Below are 25,162 nucleotides of genomic sequence, written 5' to 3' on the forward strand. Positions count from 1 at the left end.
TTTTAAAGCATTGCATGGTCAACACTATTTACGTGTTGATGTAACAGTATCATTTCCCTTCGCTCAAAAACCAACATGCATTCTAAAAATATGAAGTACAGTGTATATTAGTGTCTATTTAAAGGTCGGAATCTCATTATCCTTAAAAATGTTCCATTAACCGTCGTCAGTAATAAATTCTAAATAATTTATACGATTATAACAGTAATATTTTAAAGTGGAGCAAAAGTGTTTATAAACAAGTCCAGTCTTGACAAATTACGTCTGCTAGTTGCTATACGCTACATCTGCGCTGCAGACCATATGGTTCTGCAAAATTATTGCGATTGCAGAACAGCAGAACGGTGTTCTACTGTACTAACAGTACTCAACAGTAACCCCATCTGGCCATACCTCGCTTACTCATAGAAATTCGGTTGAATTGAAGTTGTGCAATTTTTGAAAGTATAGTTGTATTACACAATTTCCCCTCATTTTTGGTAAGTGTGTTTGGTATTTTACAGTTAGTGAAAATGTGAATCAATTTTTAAGTTGAAAAGTGCCAGAAATATTTTTAGGATTATACAAGGAAGAAAGTAAAGTATGACGTTTTATGGTTATGACATATTAGGTTGTGACATTGTTTATATTAAACTATTTATTTAATTTTAAACATATGACTTTTATTTGGTATTTTAGATATTGATTGATAGTTCTATTATTCCATAATATGAAGTATCCCTATGTATACAAAATGATCTAGAAGTGACCTAGGCATTGGTCTAGAAGTGCCTGAGGACTTTAGGAGTCTTAACCTGGAACAAAAGGTTATTGTCTCTTAAAACTACAACGCCTACTTTTGAAAGTCTCATAAAACTGTGGCATGCACACTGTTTTATATTTTTGTAAAAAAACACTTTTCTCCAATTTCTACTTAGGGCCTTGTAATGTTTTTTTTGTGCCAAAATTTGCTGAATTAAATTCTCTAACTTAATAAAGAACTGTAAAGTTTATCAAAGCAATGTAATAATTTGCTGTCAATTGATCGTTGTGGTTATACATTTGTTATGTTTAAGAATAACTTTATAGCCTTAAATTACAAGAAGTAATTCCAAATATTTGAATTCTGTATTTAATTAGAAAAATCACACAACTACATATTTCAAAATTTTATATTCTTAGGGGACGAATAATTGTTTCATTCAATTTGTATTAATTTTTGTCCTTATCAGATAAGATTCGCATTACTATCCCATTGCTATCATCTTACTTAACAAAGCAAGGGTAGGGTACGAGGGTACGGTCCAATAAGCGGACCCGGTTTTTTATATCGAAGAATATAATCATCGATACCTAATATTCGCATATCGAATCATAGACTATCAATCGATATAAAAGTAATAACAATCATATGTTTAAATTAAAATGTGAATTTAATGATAACAAATAATAAATGAACATAACCAAAATCAGGGAAACTCATAACTTTAACTAAATGAAACAGAACGAAAACGTTTTTTACTAAAGTTGTGTCCACCATTACCTTCTTTTTTTGCATCTGAAGACGACCATGTTAGCTCCTCTGACAGTTACATTTGTTACCTTTCCACAAATATCACATAATGGATTCTTAGGTACTAACCCAACATCCTGAAGCCATAAAAAACATATTTTATCGTCTTTTAAAGCAATTTCGTGAAGCTTTCTAAGATTGACGGCCATTTTAATACACAATGTTACGTGAAATTTAAAATATTACCTTAATTGTATTATTTGAAAGTGTTTACAGCTGTTCATATTAGATTATTTAAGTTGTTAAAAATAATTCATCAGTATCGATTGATTATATCGATGGTTATGATTAAGTAATATCGTTTGCCAATTTCGATATAAAAAACCGGGTCCGCTTATTGGACCCTACCCGGGTACGATAAGCGGACCCGGTTTTTTATATCGAAAAATGTAATCATCGATACCTAATATTCACATCTCAAATCCTAGACTATCAATCGATATAAAGTATCTATAGTTTTCAATAACAAACCTATGTTTTAAATTAAAATATGAATCTAATATTCACAGTGATCAAACAAATTATTATTAACTTATAACCAAAATTAGGAAAACTGAAGACGACCATATTTGCTCCTCTCACAGTTACAGTTGTTTCTTTCCCACAAATTTCACATAATGGGGTTATCCACACGAGTCTAACATGCTGAAGTCTTGAAAAACACGTCTTATCATCTTCCAAAGCAATGCCGGGTAGTTTTCTAAAATTGACTGTCATTTTTAATAATCAAATGTTACTTATATAAAATTGAAATATTACATTAAACCCTCGAGCTGGCAGTTGAAATGTCCTCAAGTGGCAGGCCATTTTGAGGTGTTTTGCAGTAGTATCGGTTTTTAATTTTTTTTTTTGTATAATTTGATTATAAACCTATATATGTATTATATATAATTGTTTTCACAAGAAAATTTACTTTTTATTTATGGAAATAAAAACCCCAAAATATAAGAAATTTATCAATTTTTTACTAAGTTTGTTTTTTCAAAAAATAAAAAAAGGTATGTAAAAGTGGTGGGGATGCACCTATAAAAGACATATTGTGTGAAAAAAAATATTTCCAAAATACCCAAAATGTTGAAAATCTTTAACAATCTTTATTCTTTTGTTTTAGAAAATGTATAGTTTACTACATTTTTTTATTAAAACAATAAATGAAATACTCTAAACTGAAGAAAGTACAATACAGCTAAATTCGTTGCTATGGATACGACTGTGTTATAAAATTTATCAAAATTTTAATTATTACTCGAAAAATTCATAAAATATATTAAAAGTAAGCCTATAAAAATAAATAAAGAAGCTTTATATCATGATCATCGCATATGAAAATGATCCTAAAGCTAACTAAAACTATCATAACACTGCACATAGCCTAGAATGCAAAAGCTCACTAATATATTTTTTTCACATATATTTCTTCATACTTACTTACTCTTACTCCTGTGGCCACTCGAAAACCCAGATGGTTTTTGACCTCGCCAACAATGTCTCTCTAACTTCCTCTATCTTGAACCACTTCCAGTGTAGCGCCAATCGTTCTTAAATCCTTCTCCACCTGATCTCTCCATCGCATCCTAGGTCTGCCCAATGGCCTCACTCCCTCTGGTTCCCCTCGCCACACCTTCTTTATCACTTTATCTTCTCCCCTACGGGCAACATGGCCCATCCATCTCATTCTTTTACTCCTGATCAGTGCAATCACATGTGCAATACCTAATGTAATACGTACAATGTTATATTTCTTCATAACATCACAAAATAAACTGATAAAACACAATCTACGAGAATTTTTACGCATAAATAAACACACTTATTTCATGTAATAAACTTACGTTTTAGATGGACAAGAATAACGCGACCGGGTAACAATACAACAACAATGGCCGACAGTTTTAAAACAACTCTCGTTTTCAATATGTCATACTTAAATCATGGCTTACAAAACAAAACAAAATACATCGATCAAATCAGCAACTATTTCTGATTCCAGTGGTATATGAATCATTGCAGTTTAGTTCGTGTTTTGATTATAACAGATGTCAAACGGGCACGTGTCAAATCGACTGATTTTCAGGCGACTGCCACTACAGAAACATTAATATCGACTGATAATCAGGCGACTGCCAGTTGTAGAGTTAAGAGTATTATTTAAATGTGTTTACAGCTATTGATATAGATTATTTAATTAATCGTTAAAAACAATTATCAGTATCAATTGATTATATCGATGGTTATGATTAAGTAATATCCTTTGCCAATTTCAATATAAAAACCAGGGTCCGCTTATCGTACCCTACCCCAAAGCAATATAAGGTTTTAGGGTATGGAAATGACAAGTAATGAATTTTAGAACATTAAAAGTGGAACTACTTTTCTTGTAAGGAGGACTTGATAGGTTGTTTTCGGCGGTTTTATTGAACTGCTGTTGTAGACTGGTGGGCCTCATGGTGCGCAGGGTGCGCAAAAAGCCCTTGAGGCTTAAGTGCATGGCAGTAGGCCGCCCCAAGGAGGAAAAAAAAGGTAATAGTAAATAATGGGTACTTTGGGATTATACCGACCACACCAGTATGAAGAACACAAAAATATAAATTTATAGAAACAAACATGATAGAACGAAAAAAACAACTCTGTGTAATTACAAAATTACAAACTTACAAGCATTTCCAGGTATTGTGATCGGTATTGTTGTCGCTGTTATCTTATCTTTCTCGAGAATCCCGATTACGGCAGGCCGCGCGGCATCACATGATTTGCAAGGTACATAATTGCCTTCCCATTAAAATTCAATTTATATTTCTGATCAACCCCTCTAGAATTTGATATTTTACTGATAGGTACTATCTCGAGGGATGTTTTTCTTTCGTTGACATCAGCGCGGGTGCTGCCGAAGCCCGCGCTGATGGCCGGAGGCACGCATTTTGGGTGGCGGAATGTGATCAAGAATAAAAACAAGTTTTGAGTGGTTTTTTCAATAAAGAGTTTAGTTTTAGTTTGGTAATGTTTGTTTTTGTTGAATTTTTGTGTTTGGAGAAATGTAGAGGTAAAACACGAAATACAAGAAAGCGATGCGACTCTGCAATCACGTTATCTACTAGACCGCTCGACTTTGACCTCTGTCTGAGGATGGGGAGGGGTTTGCGATAAGACAATTCCTGTTTTATATTGACGAAATATTGTTTTACGCTAATCTAGTAATCAGTAGAAGCGAAATGTCAAATAACGATTCATGTCTGGGTGTGGTCGGTATAATCCCAAAGTACCAAATAATGTTTAAATGAATTTATAATATTTGTTTGTTTTTCCAAATTGCATTTCCTATAAAGCAATAATGGCTGGAGGCATTCGTGATCAGACCATTTAAAATTTTATTTTTTACTGGTAGGTACTACCTTAAGGGATGTTTTTTCCATATGTCACGATCAGTGCAGGGCACCATCGGTGCCATAGTCTGCACTGCTGGTCAGAAGCACTTGTTTCAGACTGATATGAATTTTTATTCTTAGAAGGTTAAATCAACAAAAATGTCTTTTGGTCAAACTCCTTTGATTTCAGTATTATTGTTATTTTACGTATCCAAAGATAGCAAAGTCTTATGTCAGCAGCAACCAATAGGAAGTTGACTTACGATCATAATAAAGACCATGTGACAAATGAAATAGGTACTTTGAGATTATACCGACCACACCCAGACATGAATCGTTATTTGACATTTTGCTTCTACTGATTACTAGATTAACGTAGAACAATATTTCGTCAATATAAAACAGGAATTGTCTTATCGCAAACCCCTCCCCATCCTCAGACAGAGGTCAAAGTCGAGCGGTCTAGTAGATAACGTGATTGCAGAGTCTCGCCGCCCGTTCAGCTGGTGCGCCGCATTGTTGTACTTTTGTGCCGCAGTGTCTGTCGAGTACGTCGCTTTGTTGTACTTCCGTGTTTTACTGTCTGTGTAATAAATTAGTGATGGGTGACACTATGAGAATTTGGGGTTTACCCAGGAGCGAAAGAGGGGGCCATTCGTTTTTTTACAAGATCATGACTTGTTGCCTAAATCTAAAATATGCCTGCATTCTGGGCATCACAGGAAACCCATTAACAATTGATAATCGTAATTTTGTAATTAAAGAGTAGTTTTTTCTTTATATAATGTTTGTTTCTATAAATTTATATTTTTGTGTTCCTCATACTGGTGTGGTCGGTATAATCCCAAAGTACTATGAAAATATTGCTCGATGCAAGAAAAGTAGTTCCACATTTCATGTATTATAACGAAATTTGTCATTTTCCACCCATTGAAACCTTATGTTGTTTTGTTTTAATAATTTTATTATAAAACAAAATAAAATTGTTATGTGCTAATTTTCTGAAAAATAAAAACTATTACAAATCACTCATCAATGGCATAAAATGTGTTCCAATCATTGAGCCTATGAAGTTTGTTTCACAAAATGTAACCAACACTGAGTCACAAATATTGTTTGCACTGTTTGCAAATTTTTGCTAACAGTGTTTTATATATTTACAATAACAGTAAATATATAAAAACATTAGGTAGGTGTAAAGAAGAAGAATTGCAAATATGCAGTACAATAAGCTTCCACCATGACAATTGAATCATCGATACTATGATTATTGAATAATTGATATCCTGAGTAACGAATCCTCGATATAACAACTAAAATCAAATTACGTTATCAGTATTACAAATTACAGTATAGTTCGGCTCTTTTTATATCTTAAAAAAGTAATACTTTGGTGATGAATAAAAAAATATATCAAGGCAATGTATATTTATAATATGTAAAAAACAGCACAATATAATAACATGTAGTTACTTTGTACTATTTGCAACAAATGTGACAGCCATTGTCCTATAGCTGAGGATACACTGTTTACTTGTTGTAGACAAGTTTAATGTTTAGTAATTTTTTTGAATTTTATATTTTACTGATTGGTAAAATTTTACCTTCAATGCTGACCTGTGCTAATTGCCGGAGGCATTACTATTAGCCCATTCAACAACTAATGGGTTTTAAAGGCCTTAAAAAGTTCTTGACCCATTTCTCTGTTGAGAACGATCTTTCAGCAGTACATGTTAGTAATACTGAATTATTAAAATAATAATAATCGTTTACTAAAAAGTTATTGAAATAAATACAAATATGGCGGCGGGAGGGGGGGGGTCTGGAACCCTTGGATACCCTTGCCGGCTATGTCCTTAACTGCTCTCATATTTAATGAAAGAGTAACAGTAAAACTAACCTGTACATGGTTTTTGATGTAATGTTTTTTTCGGTACTTTGGGATTATACCGACCACACCCAGACATGAATCGTTATTTGACATTTTGCTTCTACTGATTACTAGATTAGCGTAGAACAATATTTCGTCAATATAAAACAGGAATTGTCTTATCGCAAATCCCTCCCCACCCTCGGACAGAGGTCAAAGTCGAGCAGTTTAGTAGATAACTTGATTGCAGAGTCTCGCCGCCCGTTCAGCTGGTGGATCGCTTTGTTATACTTCCGTGTTTTACCTCTACATTTCTCCAAACACAAAAATTCAACAAAAACAAACATTACCAAACTAAAACTAAACTCTTTATTGAAAAAACACTCAAAACTCTTTTTTATTCTTGATCACACTCCGCCACCCAAAATGCGAGTGCCTCCGTCCATCAGCGCGGGCTTTGGTAGGTGCTGCCCCGCGCTGATGTCGACGAAAGAAAAACATCCCTCGAGATAGTACCTATCAGTAAAATATCAAATTCTAGAGGTGCTGATCAGAAATATAAATTGAATTGTAATGGAAAGGCAATTATGTACCATACAAATCATATGATGCCGCGCCCTGCCCTAATCGGGATTATCGAGAAAGATAAGATAACAGCGATAACAATACCGATCACAATACCTGGAAATGCTTGTAATTTTGTTATTAAACAGTTGTTTTTTCGTTATATCATGTTTGTTTCTATAAATTTATATTTTTGTGTTCTTCATACTGGTGTGGTCAGGTATAATCCCAAAGTACCGTTTTTTCATTATTATTGATGGTTATAATCATGATTCCTTATTAACATATTCATTAAGAATAGTCATCTTAGCCTACACATTATATAAATTTGAGTATTTTCATGAAGTTTACAATAAGTAAATTTAGTATTTCGATAGTTAGTTGGTTAAGGTTCATAGTTGCGAGACTCAAATATTTGTAGACTGTAGAAAGTGTAGTTCAAGAGCTACTTGTAGACGTTCTTCCTCAGACGTTGGTTGTGTCTTGGGTTTTTGATTTCATCTGGAAGTATGAGGCATAATGAGAAAGTAAGTACCATTCATTGTACCGCTGTAACAGTGCTAGGGTCAGCGTTCTGCACATATGCACGTCTTTCTTTTTCACTGGCTATTAGCTTGTACAGGTGGATCTCAAAGGGGCGAAATGTGCTGTTTAAACCGTGTCAACACTGCTAATTCTCAATGCTGTTTTAGTCTCCTCAGTATATACGGTGAAGAGTTAAATATTTTGCAGAGTTTTATATGTGAGGATTTCATGACAATTGGTCATCTATAAATATTCCAAGGTACTTTGTTTGCTTGGTACACTCTTTCCAGGAATTTCTGTCACTGCATCTTTTTTTCCCCCTGAAGAATTTCTTGACTCTTGTTCTTTTTATGGACCAGGTAATTTGCAGCACAATACTGTTGAGCGATCCTCATTGTTATAAATGATTCTATTTCCAGTATTTCAGTTGGTATATTCTGAAAGAGGAGTATAGTGTCATCTCCATAGATAAGAGACCTGCAGTTACCACGAAGGTAACTTGGCAAATAACTTACATATAATAAACAGAATAGGTCCTAATATAGATCCTAGAGGGACTCCTTTTAACACGTTCGCTGCTGCAAAACGGACAACCATACACGACGAGTGCTGAGAGCACACTGACTGGGTTTCTAAACAATGGCGCTGTGCAGTAGATCTACGTCATGCGCGCCTGGCGCGAGGCAGCCGTGCAGTAGATCTACCGCAACCGCATTGAACGTGTTAATATGACCATATCCTTGGATCTGATCATTTGGGTTTGGCAGTGCACAGTTGATATTAATTTTACAGCTTGGATCCAGTTGGATAGGTAACTTTTGAATCATTTTGATGTATTATCTTTTATGCTAATTATTATGAAAAGTTTGAACTAAACTTAAATGGTTTTATTCAACCTAAAACAAAGCTATATTTTATATAAACTGATTTACAGAAAGTAAACAGTAAACAAAAATATTGAGGATTAATAAACAGCTGTTTTAAGACAGAAAATTTAATACTAGATTCACCCTTTCTTTATTTAAACAAAGTCTCTGAGATGTGTAGGGGCTCTTCTTACTCTGAAGGAGCGACATATTGTTGACTGCTCTAGGCTATGACATGTTGACTGTGTAGTCGTCATAAGGGAAGGATTGTCATTTTCAAGAGGGATTACGGTACTATCATTAGGTTCAATAGGGGCATCCTCTTGCTGATTATTATTCAATCTTGGCTACTCCTCCTTGTTTGAGGTGAGTTACAATCTGTATTTGTGTTTGTGGATGCAACGTCAGAGTCTGAAGATGCTGGTATGATAAGTTTCTCATTTTGTAGAATAGTTTCGGGTGGCACTGCAAAGTGATGGGTTGATATAACTGCTAAGTAATGTTGGGTATGTTGGTTCAACATGTGATAATTGTGTACAGTTATTTCGTTTTGAAATACGTTTTTTTAACGTCTCAATGTACTTAATGATTCTTACATTAGACAGCTCTCAGTGACATTTTACTTTTAAAGATAGAGACTGGACATGAATGAGCTTTTCCACTGAAAACAGGTTTTTTCACTATCCAATGAATGGACTGAGGCAGTATGCCCTAACAAATATAAGCAATGCCAGGTAGCTCAGAATTTGGTTAAACATGTATGACATTTACTTTTAAAATCAGTTTGAACCACCATCCAATCAGGAAATGTCTCAACTTTTGAAGGGAATCAAATATTGCAAGAGCTTCCTTTTTAATTGCTTGCAGGTTTTGTTCACATTTAGTAAGGGTTCTTGAGAAGAAACAACAGGTCTGCTAGCTTGTGATAGCGTGGCTACTATAGCGTAATCAGACATATCTGTCTCGACAGTGAAAGGGATAGTCTCATCAACTGCAGTCATACTGGAACTTGCTATTTCTTCTTTTTAAGTCTTGAAGGCAAGCTTTCCTTCACTATTTAAAGGGAAAAAATTTATGTTAGTGAAGAATCCTCTCAGAGAATTTCAGTATCCACTTGGCATAGTAAGAAAGTATACCAAGAGCTCGTTTAAGACTTGCATTGACATTTGGGTCAGGAAATTCTAAAAGAGACTTCAATTGATTTGGAACAGAGCGCATAGACATGTTTTCCGCTATGTATCCCAGAACCGGATAGGTAATTTGCAAGAATTAACTTAAGTGTTTATTTACAGTGAGATTGTATTTCTTGATTGATTCTGTGAATCTGGAAAGATTACGATCATGTTCAGCCTGTTTTTGACAACCTATAGTAACATCATCCAGATAAGCAAATGTATCTAAAAGATTTTCTGATTCTATAATTTGATCAAGAGTTCTTTTAAAACAAGCTACACCATTTGTAACGCCAAAAGTAATACAAGTGTACTGTTAAAGTTTTTCGTTTGCTTTGAATGCTGTGAATGGTTGATCTTTAGGAAGGATTGGAGTTTGATGATATGCTTCAGTTGTGTGAACCTGTCAACAGTTTGTGAGTAATCAATGCACAAATGTTTTTGTGTCCATCATTGATGACAACCACTTGGGCTCACCACGGCAACTTTCTGGGTTCAATCACTCCTTCTGAGACCAGTCTTTTAACCTCATTTTTTATGAACTTACTCTCTTCTTCATAGTAGCAACAGAACTTCATTGCAATAGATTTTACATCATTGGACAGATTACTGAATAGTAACGGTGGCTGGACTTTAGAACTAAGAAGATTACATACATTCAAGGGAGGGATGTACATTAAAGTTCCACCAAACTTTAACTATACAGTTGAATGTTGGTAAAGAATACCATGTCCTATCACAACATCAGCGCATTAATCAGGTAGAATTAGCAGTTTTGCTTGTATTTATGTCTACGAATGAAGTAAATTACAATGGCCTTAATTATAAACTTTTTGATGTATTTTATTGATTGCGGCAACAAGGCAAACTCAAAATTGGTGTTGGAAGTATAATTTATCCGAACCAGCAGTGGTCTTAAACGTGCAACACCTACTAAATTGCGTGCAAAGCAGCGGGTAAACTACTACTGATGCAGATATGAGACAATGTAGTCTAACTTTTACTATATATTTAAATGCTTTAATTATACCTATCTAAGTTATCTTTTACAAAAGTAGGCTTCTCAGCTGTGTATGTATATATATTGTATTTTCTTGATCAGGGCAAAATCAGCTTTGGAACAAAAAATACTAAGACCGGATTGAATTAAAATGATCATAAATTTTCACCTTTTTCCATATTTTCTTGATTGTAGAAAGAAGGCAAACTTAACCTTGGCATCGGAAATATACTTCACTTGAACCAGAAGTGCTCATAAAGGTGCAACATTGTGAAATTGCTTGTGAAGCCACAGGTACCTGTAGTAAGATAATACTACACTGTGTTTTGCAATTTAACATCAATTCATCGCTCAAACTGTTGAAAGACTTGCTATAATCTAATAGGATAGTGGTTCCTGTTTCTCCTCGTTCCCGAGAGTTTACGAGGTGTTCAGTATTATCATCCAGCTATATATCCGTGCTATTCTTCCGGCAGCACATTATTGATACAGCAACCTCGATAAGGCAATTTTTTCAACAATTTTAAAAAGGGAACTGATATGGGCCTGTAGTCTTCTTGTTTCATTTTAAATCCCCCTTTGAGCTTTGGATGTATTATTTGATTTTTAGGTTTTTTTTCTCTGAGAATACCGTTTGATCACGGCACCAATTACAAATGTTGCAGACTGGCTGAAAATGAAGCAAAAATGGTCATTATAACGTTGGACATTGTTTGATATTTTGAGACAGCAAAATTGGTTAAAAGCATGAGTCTTAACGGTTGAAAGCAATTACAGTAACTGAATGTAACTTTAAAGAAGTAAATTATGATCTATGAACACTTTTATATCTACAAGTGCAGCATGAGTTATAAATAAACAAATGGACATTCATACAAATTAAATATCTTGTAATCATTTATTGGAAGTGTGGCTAAAGAATATTGCTTTTAATCTTTCCACTGATTATAGTGAACTAATTTTTGTACTTTTGTTCACCTAAACATCCAATACATGCTTGTACTCATGTGTGTGTACATACACATTTTATAAAATAACTAGCTGTTATCTGCTTTGAACACAATTTCTTGCTGAACAATAGGGGACTTATAGGCATATATCTTTTAAAAATGGCAATGCACTCCTAAAATAAGTGATGGCCATTGGAGTGTATTCCACTTGAATTTCTATACAACATTCCATGATGTATTATTGGACTGCCCAAAATATTTCAGTAGTACTTTAACTATTTTGTGCCGAGAAAAAGAATTCTACATTAGAAGTGTGTTAGCTTTCTTAGTGAGAGCATATGTGATGTAATATAAAGGAGTCCTATGATAATTTTAAAACAGAAATAGGATATTCGAAAAGTATTATTATACCGTTTTTGCAAACTTTCAACACATTGTATAATTGTTCTTGCATAAAAGAAGCACAAAAATGTAAAAATTAACATCTGTAATGTTTACAATTAGTGAAATCTCTTAAAGAAATATCTGCCTGTTTTGCGGACCACTCAGGTCACTGTATTTCTTTGTATACTCGGTTTTCATTCTTGGAAAGTATAAGTAGATCATTGTAAACCTGATACAGTACAGTGCAAGTCCTTGCTCTGTGATGATTGTTTGCTATATTATTGTCCTTCCTTGATTCAGTGTAGGAATAATATTCATTTTTATAAATCTCATCAGTATTGTATCCCCAGGTTGAGTGTTAGAGAGCGCTTCTTAGCCTTAACTTCTCCTGGTAAAATAAGACCACTTTACTTTACTTATCCCTCATCAGTGCAAAATACACTTGCTTCCCCTTCAATGATCCCTCATTCAGGAAATATTGGGCTTTGTGTTGGGTGCGTTGCTGTGTTCCTTAAATTATAGTAATGGAAAGAATGGTTCTTTGAGTTATGTTATTGCTCATTCCTTTTATATTTTTCCTGTAGCTACTATAAATATCCCATTATGTACACATATTAATAACTTTTATCATTAAGCCTAATTGAATTTTATAGCAATGCTGAAATAATAAACTGAATAGATTAGTTGCTTTGAACTTGTCACTGATGCTATCTATAGTAAAAGGTAAATAGAACTATTGTTATTTATATTATTGCAATACTACACTCAAAACATGAGAAATTGCTTGTTTCAGTGGATATATATCCCCAAATTATCTGATGGTTTCGCCCAATAAAACCTAATTTAGAACATTTAACTCTTTTAACGACATAGGTATATTTCAAATTGTGCTCTAACAGTGCCAAGTATTTATTACAAGTGTGTTTCTTCCAGTGCCAGAAGGTTTCTATCCCTTTTTGCAATGTGTTGGTAAATAATTTGTATCTCTATTATTTGTTACACAAATTTAACGAGTTATTAACCTAATTATAGATAAAAATTCAATCTGTTGGAATAAAATACTAAAATTAGTCTAATTAAAATATGTTTTTATTACAAAACTGTTTATTTACATGAAAAAGTGTTTTGTTTTTGTATTTAGACCTCCTTATGGTGATGAAAAAATAGCTGGGCTCTATTCAATAAATTTAATGTAAAGTCTACTAAATTATGGACACACTGTTGAAATTTAATGGTAAAATGTTCACAAATAAAATAATTGTGGCATATTTATAGAAACCTAACAACTGGCACAGTCTTAAACAACCTAAGTCTTAAACACAGTTAATAATTTTACACAAAATATAAAGTTAAGGAATAATACAGACAAAATTAACAAACATACTAATAAAACTAAACTGACAATTATGCATTGTAAAAGTTAGTTAGTTCTAAAACATCACCGTCTTATTCCAACTGTAATAAAATCTTATACATATACGGCGTGTATCAAAATGAATGACCTGATTTTAAAACTCAATATCTATTGCTAAAAATGTACTACAAAAATAAAATTTATTGCAAAATACTCACAAAATCTTAAAGTTTTAGGTATGTTATTACAAATGTTCTATATGTCCACCAGCAGCAGCACGAACAACATCCAGACGATTGCTAAATTCCTCATAAACCTTACACAACGTATCTGCGTTCACAGACCTTATTGCGACAGTTATTCTGTTCTTTAGTTCTTCGATGTCATGAGTTAGAGGGGGAACAAACACTTTTTCCTTCACATATCCCCACAAGAAAAAGTCGCATGGGGTCAAGTCTGGTGATCTTGGAGGCCAAGAATGAAGGGCATTGTCTCGAGGTCCCGTGCGCCCTATCCAGCGGTGGGGCAGAGTGTTGTTGAGAAGCTGCCGAACATTGTTGTGCCAGTGAGGTGGAGCTCCATCCTGTTGGAAAATGAAGTCACCAGAGTCTGCCTGAAGTTGTGGGAAAAGCCAATTCTGCAGCATTTGAAGATAGCTCATTCCATTCACAGTGTCTCCCTCAAAAAAGAAGGGACCGTACACTTTTTTACGAGAGACTGCACAAAAAACTTTCACTTTCGGCGAGTCTCGTTCATGCTGAATAACGTCGTGAGGTTGTTCGAGTCCCCATATGCGCACGTTATGTCGGTTTACTTTACCATTAGTATGAAATGTTGCTTCATCACTGAAAATTAATCGTGATAAAAATGTATCCACTTCCATGTCCTCAAGTAGAGCATTACTAAATTCAACACGTTTCCTTTTATCACCAACCCGGAGAACGTGTACTAATTTTAGTCTGTATGGTTTGTACAGCAAACGACGTCTTAACACTCGCCAGACAGTCATGTGAGGCATACCCAGTTGTCTGCTTGCACGGCGAGTAGACGTTCGTGGACTGCGCTCATACGTTTGCCGAACTGTTTCCACCATTTCGTCAGAAGTGCGAGGTCGGCCTGAACTTTTACCTTTGCACAAGCACCCTTTCTCTTCAAATTGGCGATACCATCGACGAATGTTTTTAGGTGAAGGCGGATCAATGCCGAAATGACGACGAAAAGCACGCTGGACCGAAACAACTGACTCATCCTTGGCAAACTGCAACACACAAAACGCCTTTTGTTGAGCGGACGCCATTTTACTTCAGACTGACTGGAAACGAAGAAGACGCACTGACCGACATCTAGCGGCGATTTTATGAAACTTTAGGCCACACCCATTCCAAATACACAGCTTTCCTTGCCCGCACACCTTATTTTTCGTAATTATTACCGTACAAAATCAGGTCATTCTTTTTGATACACCCGGTATACTAAATCATGTTTTATTATATAAAATCATACGTTTATAAAAGAGAAAATGTTTCTAAATAAATAAAATGTTTATTTTTTAATTTTAATGCTTTTTGTGACATTAGGTTAATTGGAAGTTGGTATTTTAGGTGTAGTTTTTAGAATATCCGTGTAACAGGACATTGGCACTTAAAGGGTTAAACACAATAGCATATTGGCCTAGCTTCCTCAGGTAATGTGCTTTTACCAACGAACTGCATTTAATTTTTATTTATGTTGATGAAAGCGTTTGAATAATTTATAGTCTCATACAAAACACATTTTATACCTTTCTGTTTGTTTCATTAATCAATATTTTGAAAGTATATGTATCGGAATTGAGAGAAATGAGCATGTTGGTATGAGAATTAGATTACATTCAACAGCTGATCATATTCAACAAAATCTTTTATCCCTAACGTGTGTTTGTTGTAATGCATTTGGTCTGAAAATTTTCACAACTTTAGAGGTCAGTGGGGCAGAGCCCTGTCGTTAGTGAGAAAAAATTGAGGGGGGGGAGAGAGGGAGTGAGTGAGAGTGTGAGAGAGGATTTTACGATCAACTCAAAATCTTTCTATATGCTAGGATCAATATGTAAATACATAATTCACTCTCCAGGACTTGTGAGTTACTGGAGTGAAGGTTATAAATATTAGTTACCGTATGAGAATTGGCAAATAAATGGTTTCTCAAACAAGTTGACAAAGCCAAAAGAGTCCTTACTGCAATATACTTACTGCAACATCTGACTAGAGTTTGATATGAATGATTTTTAATTGTGAAAATCCTCTTTATTTTTTTAAATTCTGTAAATAACAATTTTATTACTAGTTGATGCGATGCCATAAGGAGTGTTTGCATTTTAACAATACACATTGTTTTTCAACATCAGGTTTTTAAAGTTAAAATTCTAATCTAATAGTTACATCCATTCATACTTACAATCATCACACACTCATTCAATTTCAGTTTAATTTGGTACATCAGATCCGAAATTTGGTTTGTTTTAGGGCCAATTAGTTATCCCAGTGATTCTCCATGATCTCATCAACCGAGTAAAACACATTTGCCACTAGATGGCGCTTCAATCGAGCTTGAATGTGATTTTGATTTTCTATTTGTTTGATGCATTCAGGAAGTTTATTAAGTAGGCTAACACCAACTTGAGACAGCAAATACTGCCATCCTGTGCTGTTGCACTCCCAAGTTGTCCCTGCCTCTCGTTCCATACTGGTGGATGTCTCGGCCTTGTATGAAAGTACACTTGGTCCAGCAGTACGTAACCACCTCTAGCACATAGAGGCAGGTTAAAGTAAGCAGTTTTAGTTCCCTGAACACGATATCGTAGTGAATATCTAAAAGTATAATGTCATTAAATCAAGTTTATACATTTAATTTTAATTAATAAGTCTGACTGAAGATGTCAATTTTTTTCCCAGATAAATTATGGAGTCTGCAACAGATGTGCCAACTTCATTAGAAGATTTACCCCTGGACATCATTGAGTTGATAACGCGTCACATTACAGTGGAGGAGCTAGCAGCTTGTTGTGCTGTCAGCTGCAGGATGAGGGAAACTTTTGGAGAAGATGTTCTGTGGAGAAAGCACTGTAACCAGGAACTAGCAGAATATTTGAGGACTACCCCCTGCAAGGTAGATCCACCTTTTGTCAGCCCAGAGACTGAGGACAGCACATTAAGTCCTATTAGCTACTGGAGGATGGCGTTCATGAGGGAGAATCATCTCTGGGACAACTGGATGCAAGGGAAATTCAAGCAAGAGTGGCTATTAGAAAAAACTTTTAATAAAAACTGGCCTAGCTCTGCTAAGTTCCTCACAAATGACATTGTGATGGTGGCATCTAAAAACAAAATCAATGTCTTAGATGTGAGCCACAACCCTGCAGTTGATATAGTTGAACCAATTTATTTTACTGCTTTTGTATCGCACGAATTAAAAATACATGGAGAAAACAATATGGTCTATATTTTCCATTTAAGTTGTGTGCAATGTTACTACTTAGAATTCAGTACAAAACAGAACTTCCTGAAGTATGTGTTTTTCTTTGAGGATTCAGAAAAGTTAGACAACTTAGTTGATTATGGAAAACGATTGAGCATCAGAAGTCATGCCCTTTATGAATGGGTAAATCTACGCATTGTACAAGGAAAGTACTTTGTAGGAATCCTTCCGAGAGACTTGGAGATGCATGTTTGGGATCTAGAAAAAGGTGTAAAGGTAAAAAAAGAGATTTTACCGATCAAAAAGGGTTTTGTTGATGCCATTAGAGGTTCTTATCCAATGATTATCTTTGCCATTAGAGATATGACTGAAACAAAATTAACCTATATTATCTACAGTCTAATCACTTTCTCTTTTTTACCCTTTCAGACAACAGGCAATTATTCTGAGTTTGATGTTCACAATGATGTCGTTCAGCTTTGGATACCTCACACTCTTACATTGTATAATGCTCAGACCTCAGAAATTATCCTGACTTTTAGATCGTATCCATACCAGCCAGTTGTTGTCTTTGATAACAAATTTTTATTTATTGATAATCGTACCTTGACTCTAGTTGATCGTCATGCATTGGATATAAAGCATGCATTATTGCCAGAAACTAGGATTTTTAATTTGTTAACAAAAAGGTTCATCCAGATTGAGAGAAAAGATGAACTTGGAATTTGGTTATTGAATGGGAATAACTTAAGAAAAACTATGACTTCAACCATGGGGTGTGGAGTAGTATTCTGTGTAAATAAGGTTTCCACAAGATCCCTTATACATCTAAAGGGTAAGAAATCAGTTGTACATTTTTGGTAAAAGCAAAAAATAAGCAGCAAAAATACTTTTAATGAATTATTAATAAAATTTACAGGTGATTGATTAAATATAAAAAATAGGTTTAGTTTTATTTCATTCCTGGTGTGAGATAAACAGCACAAATAATTTTGCCTTTACATTGCAATAATTTTGCAATACAATATATCATATTTTTGAGGCTGAGTAAAAATTTCATAGTAACAAGAAATATAAATTAAAAATTAATGAAGTTAGTTTAATTGCATAGTAGGTTTGGTTAATAACAATTAATTTGGACCAACCCCTGTTGAGATTATTACATTTATGGATTAAACAAGATATTTAGTAGTATATTGTAAGAAATATAGGTGTATGATACATTGTAGTTGTATAGCCACACTAGCCATAGAACATTTTATTTATTATTATTTTAGAAAATCTTCATTACTTTGTTAAAGGTTCATGTTTGTGCAAGACCAATTACCAATTTATGTTCTCAGAGTTATGTATACATTGTGATTGAGAGGGGAGAGATTGAGACAAAAATTGTTTTTAGAAAGGAAAACAAGTATTTTTAATTAAATAATTATTAATTTTGTATCTTGAACTTGCAATATTTATGTTATCACTTAATGTGTTTGCCTTAACAAAATATCTACATTAGTAAAATTTTGATCAGCGGGCTTTACTATAGTAGATAAAAAGAAAATTTATTGTCCTTCATAGCCAAAATCGAGATGGATAAAAAATATTTGTATATATTTAAGCAGACAGGTACACGTAGTAATTTAGTTCCTCCAGGTTCTGTTTTATACTAAAGCATGCCTTTGCCATGTTAACCGTTGAACCTTTGAGAGGGGTTGGTAACTGATGACCCTATTGAAATATTGTTTAGTCTCTGGGAGTTTTGTGAAGATCTTCACATTTCGAACCATTTGGCTTCAATGCACACTTGGTTATTAAACTAGTAGACATTCCATAATCTTTTCGAAGAACACTTTACCCTTATTTTATTCAAATGTTGAGTATACAGCTTATGTTTTAATGGGTTAAATTGCAATACCATACGAGAGTTGATGATTACATTGGTGAATTTACCTTATAAGCAATATAGAGAAACATAATCAATGTTTTATTTACATAGAGCATGTTTTATCTCTCATACAGCAAGAGACAGAACAGATCTTGCCTCCGGTCTAATGTCATTACTACTACTACTATAACTATAATCCTTTAAATATTAAATAGGAATAAAAATCGTCTACATTCTTTGTACAATGGCTTGGCACTTGATCTAGATAATGTAAAATTTTCATAATTTTATACAGTCATTCTTGTATTTGGATAGTTATTCAAGAATGTTAAACAACAAAATATATGTTTCCAATTAAAACAAAAAAAATTGTTTAAAACTCAATATTCACCAAATATTATTGTGACAGCATCATATCCAGTTATTCAACAAAGTAAAATAGAATGAAACCTCGATGCTTGTTTGTGTCATGTAAAGAAATATAGAGCTTGTGTATTTTATCTTACAAATAGTCAAATTATACTTAAGTTTATTATATTAATTGTAATAACAAAGCAGAAAAGTATTACTTGTGTCAGTTTTGTGAAGTGGTTTTTATCCTGGCACTTTATGCGTATGACTGAGAAATTACCTCTTCACTAAAGGAATAAATGAAAATGTTAACTGTAGTACCTACAATTTGTTCTTGTTAATAACAACAATATTATTTTATTCAATTGTAAGTCTAAGTTTAGTCGTTTTTACTATCCCTATTTTATTGTAGGTACTGTAGTTACTATATTTCAAAACAAAGCCGCTACTTAGTTATAAGTAGTGACATTGTTTGAAATATCTATTTTTAACAGTTTATTCATTTATTTTAAAGCTTACTTTAAGACTTCGTTGCATAGTACAAATAAAGGGTTTTACTAACATTCCTCCTTGTTTGTGTTTAGTTTACTGTTCCAGTCTAAAATACGACTCTTTTGTAATACTTTGTGTGTGGTCTACCAATGAGAATATATCATTTTTTGCCAATTATTGACTTTCTTTTAGCCTTTTACCCTTTCTTACTAAAACCAACTTAACGTAGCCAAAATGTGTTTCACATAAAACGAAGAAATAGGTTTATGTAACATCGCACGATGAGCACAGCATACTCTTGCCGCTCTGGAAACCTCTGTAAATTACTAGGTACGGTTTTTGTATTTTGAAGTTGTGCACGATATATAGTAGTTCAATTCTGTGTGACTTATTAATAAATAATATATAACATCACGCAAATCAGACATTAAATAATTTTGTATCAATGTTAATATTAACACTTACGTAAGTTTATTACTATTAATACACATCTAAACTCGTAAAGAGCCAAACTGAAACTAATGATGATCTAATAAGTTCCCCTCAGTTTATTAAATGTGGGAATTTTAATGTTGTATAATCTCTTAATAAAAAGGAACTATGCCAACCAAATGATAATCTTTGTTATTCTTCTACGATTCCAAAGTATGTTTAGGGAATAATAATGTGAATTGACTTTTTAATACAGAACATTCGTTTAGGCAAATAAGCTTTTTTCCTAGAAACTATATTTACATAGAAGCACCAGTGATAAGACCAATCACATTTCAACTCTACTGCTGAACATGCTATTTTGTTTATATTTGGTTCATTACTAAAAAGCTGCTTTGTAAATGTAGGACATTGAAATCGGCAATAATGCTTATGTGACCCGTGTTTTTAGATGCTTATATAGTTACCAACAGCATCAAAATGTTGAAAAAACGGAGTTTACTTCTTTTTAAACTCATTCTCTGCCTCTTGTATAAGTTATTTTAACTTCATATATAAACCATGATCATTTTAATACAAATATGTACAAATATTTACTACCCTTTATTTTAACGAAATTGTAATCAACATCATAAAAGGACGAGTAGAAATCAGATAGTCAATAAAAGGAAAATATTTTGCCGAAAATACATTTTTTTCACAACCGTGTGAAATGCACTTTTATCAATACCACCATTTTCTGTCTGTTCTAACAAGGTTTATTTCAAGGTAAATTTTCAGATCTTCTTTGCATGTCTATTTATTTCACACAACGTCTGGCATTTGTCAAAAAGGAAAGGTAATTGAACTCATTAGTCAAGTATTGTCACTACTTTATCTGTATATTCTGATTCCTTACAAGTAAAGATTGAAACAATTATCAAAATTAATAAAACGTTTTCACTGCACTCATTTACAAGACAGTCATCTTACATTTCATTGATTTATTTTAAGCTTCGTAAAATAATGCTCTGAGTTTTAAGAACATTTGGCCAAACATGCGTACTTATGTAGACAATGGTCTCTACTCCTAATACTATATTTTGATATTTCTGTTTTACTAAAAACAGAAAGTTTGTTAAGTAATTGCCAATTGGATACTCATTAATACAGACAGTTAAGGGTAGACATACGTGAATAGCTAGCGTAGACCCTAGATCGCAGGAGTGGAATCATTTCCTGTTTTGTGCTGTGACTGTGATAAGGGCAAGCTGCTGTACTTTTACGTACGATGTTTTACGTAATGAGTTTTTAATGTAATTAAAGTAAGGCCCGATATAACTGAGTAAAGGTTATGATTATAATCAACAAAAAACTAATTTTCTTCCATGATTAAATTACACTACGGCTTTGTTAGCTAAAAAAGTTCTATCAATGTATTGTTAATCCTCTTTAAAATCCCGTAAGGACGAAACTAGTAGTGAATTGGAGTAGAAATTAATATTACAGATAGATTATTTAGACGTGAAAAGGGCCTAGAGTGCGAAGAGGACTATTGTTGCGGCCCGACCCGCTCATCCGTCAGCGCAGTTAGTCAGTTCTGTCTTCTCCACGAGGTAAGTGCGCATTAGCCTATTAGCGTGGCTAAAAACATAAATCTCAGTGGTTGTTATGGACACCGTAAGTGCTCCGGTTTCGAAAACGGGAAAGTAAGCAGTTATTCATAGCCAGTTACACGAAATATACGTCTATTATATGGAGAAACAGTATCACGGAACGTCAGGAAAGCAGCTGAGATGCAAAGTGGCTTATGCTTGAGGGAAATTAAATCACGTACTCTGTACAGAGTTTAAAAAAAAAGTTAAAACTCGCCGGAAAAAAAACAAAGAAATACATTACTCATTATCAAAAAACACGAAGGAAAAGTCAACGAGTGAGATTTCAATCAAACACAATTTTAATAGATGTTTACAGAGAAGAATAGTTAAAGACTTCTTTCACGTAACAGAAGACGAAAGGCCAACATTAAAGGGGATTTTAAGGGCAGTGAAAGAAAGAATACAAAATGAAGCGTGTGTATCTAGTTCATGAAAAATTATTTTTCATCTCGGTTTCAAGTGAAAGAGGACAGAAGATAATAGGAAACTTCTAATAGAATAATCAGTTATCCGGAGGAATAAGAAATTGGATTATTAAGGGAAAATTCAAGAATTTCGTGAAGCAGATCATAACATTGTATATATGGATGAAGCACACTTTCACAGCTCTTCTGCGGTCCCTAAAAATTTGACAGAGAGCGAAAATAATCGTTTAAAGAAGTAAAGGGAAACGAGTAATTGTTCTCCAAACCGGCGGTGAAAACGGGTTCGTCCTTAATGCCTTGGTATTTTTTGAATCTGAAAAGAAGGCAGGTTCTTCTTATATTTTAATTATAACTAAGACACAATTTTTAAGAATTATAAGAAATTAGTAGGAGAAAAACTCGCCCCAAATCTGAAGAAGAGCCATGTTTTAATTATCAAAAACGCATCCTACCATAACGTACAGTTAAATCCGGCACCAACGTCAAGTTTAAAAATGATATGATCAAATTGTTAGTTGAGAAAAATATTAGTCACAATTCAGTCATGTTATAATTACAATAAGCAGGTCACCATGTTGTAAGGTTACTCCCATACTATCTCGACCTCAATCCAATACAAATTATGAGGACAACGGTAAAGGAGTAGGTACATACAAAAGAAAAATATTAAATTTTCTTTAAAAAGTGTTGTGGAAATAGTCAAGGGAAAGTTTTATTTCATTGCTCAAGATGAATGAGAGTGAGCTCAGTGTCAATGACAATAAAAGAAGTGATGCCGATTGCTCAGGCAGTTTTAAAGAACGAATCACCGATAACGACCACTGCATGACTGGGGGTTACTCCTTTAGTGGATGATTAAGGTAGGTCTGGAATATACAACTCAGAAATAATTTATTGTTAGTAATATTTAATTTTCTTAACAAGCAATGTTTTGGAGTTGTGAAATGTTAACGGTGTACAATGAACGTCTAGGCGCGCATCAGCCCAAAAGTGCTAGTAGCCTACCAATATCTGCAATAGTGCTAATAGCCTACCAGCTGCACCTGGTGTCCCGCTCCTCTTACCCCACCCATCCCACGCTTCTCTTTAACTCCCTCGCCACTACACGCGCGAACCATTTCACGTCTAAATAATCCATCTATAATCGTGCCGAAATTCAATTTAGAATCCGGCGAGCTTTAATTATTGCTATTAAATAATGCAGTAAGTTAATCAATTTTGCATTGGATACGTTAATAAATAAATTGGTAGTCCATAGCTTTATCCCGAAATGTGCAAAACATATATTCTTAGCCCGCTTAAAAGTACGTAGTCACTTGAAAAAAAAAAACACAAAAATCATTGTAACTATTCATGAGATTCCTAATTCTTGGCCCAAACTACTTTTGGAATATGCATATGCTAGCCTGATGGACCCCTAGCGAGAAGAAACCAAGCCAAAGACCATACTGAGCCATAAAACCTACGTTAATGTTACTTTCAGATGTACTTTCTTCCGAAGCTTTCTAGTGAGCCACTCATAGCCCATCTTAGCCCTGTGCTGGGGCCTCTCCTTTTTATAGTTGTTATTAATGACTTGGAAACTAATATCATTGCCTCATCAACCATCATGTTTGCAGACGATACTACTTTTTTAAGTGTGCATTCAGATGAAAGCCTCTTAAAATTAAATTTTGACGACACTCTTGAAAGGGCCTGCTCCTGGTTTAGTGCAAACAGCCTTCTTTTAAATAATGATAAAACCCAGAACCTACTTTGTAGCCTTAAAAACACTAACCATAGTTTAATAGAAAATAGTAACGTAAAAATCCTCGGTATGATATTTGATAATTCACTGTCTTGGGTATCACATGTAGAATTTGTTTGTATTAGATTGTCCAGAGTTATATATTTGTTAAGATCCCTTATGAGCAATTGTTCCAGAGAATTATGTAAGAACAGCGTACTTTGGATTCTTTCAGTCTGTGATAAACGATGGCCTAATTCTATGGGGAAATAGCTGTCATGTTAATAGGATATTAGTGTTACAGAAAAAAGCTTTAAGAATAATGAATAGGGCAACTTTCAAAGAACATTGTAAACCATTATTTATTAAATGTAAGATTTTGACTGTGATAAACTTGTATATTTATGTATGTTTATTGTATAAGAAGAAGAATTTTAATTTAGGTTTAGTTGTACATAGATCTGATGTACATAATCACAATACCAGAAATCAACTCCAGTTAGATGTGCCAAACAGTAGGATAAGTAAATGTCAAAATAGCTTTTATATTGTAAGTCTTAAAATATTTAACAAGTTGCACAATGAAAGTAAACTCTTAGATTTTAAACTATTTAAGTTCAAATGTTACAATTGGTTAAGCTTAAATCCTTTTTATGATTTAAATGAATTTTTTAGCCTTAGATCTGTAAATTTGTAAATTGTATCCTTGTTAACTTTATGAATTTTTAAATCTTTATAACTTTTGGTAAATGTTTTAAATTTTAATCAAAATACTGTACTGTTTTGTATCTCATCAATCTATATGTTGATGGCCATTGACGTTGTCTATTGCATGTACTGTATGTGTTTTGCTTACAGACAATAAAGGTTTATGACTTATGTAATTTTGTATATATGTACACAGTGTGTTTTTATTTTATAATGACGATAGTTTGGTGAATACGAACCAGTCTATCCGTTAAGTCCGGTCAACGACGAAGACATGAAGTATTTCAAGTAAGCAAATTCCCTTCTGTAATACTAACAACCAGCACTAAAACATGAATCTTGTGCCTAATATAAATGTTACAATAGAAAAGAAATATTTATGTAAGGGGAAAGGGAAAAATTAAAAAAAGGGTTACACAAAGAAAAATAGTTTTAATACAGTACGTTATTACAAAGTATAGTA

At 33.7% G+C, this 25,162-nt stretch overlaps 1 protein-coding gene across 1 annotated transcript; it reads left to right on the forward strand.

Annotated features, from left to right (window-relative positions):
* Positions 1-327: 327 nt before the first annotated feature.
* On the forward strand, positions 328-19,945 carry LOC124363035. The gene is made up of 2 exons (XM_046818098.1): positions 328-479; positions 16,530-19,945. Exon 2 carries the CDS (start codon positions 16,537-16,539, stop codon positions 17,914-17,916), a length of 1,380 nt encoding a protein of 459 aa, XP_046674054.1. The 5' UTR covers positions 328-479; positions 16,530-16,536; the 3' UTR covers positions 17,917-19,945.
* The last annotated feature ends 5,217 nt before the right edge of the window (positions 19,946-25,162 follow it).

This window comes from Homalodisca vitripennis, chromosome 5 (genome assembly GCF_021130785.1).
Source record: "Homalodisca vitripennis isolate AUS2020 chromosome 5, UT_GWSS_2.1, whole genome shotgun sequence".
NCBI classification, from domain to species: Eukaryota; Metazoa; Arthropoda; class Insecta; order Hemiptera; family Cicadellidae; genus Homalodisca; species Homalodisca vitripennis.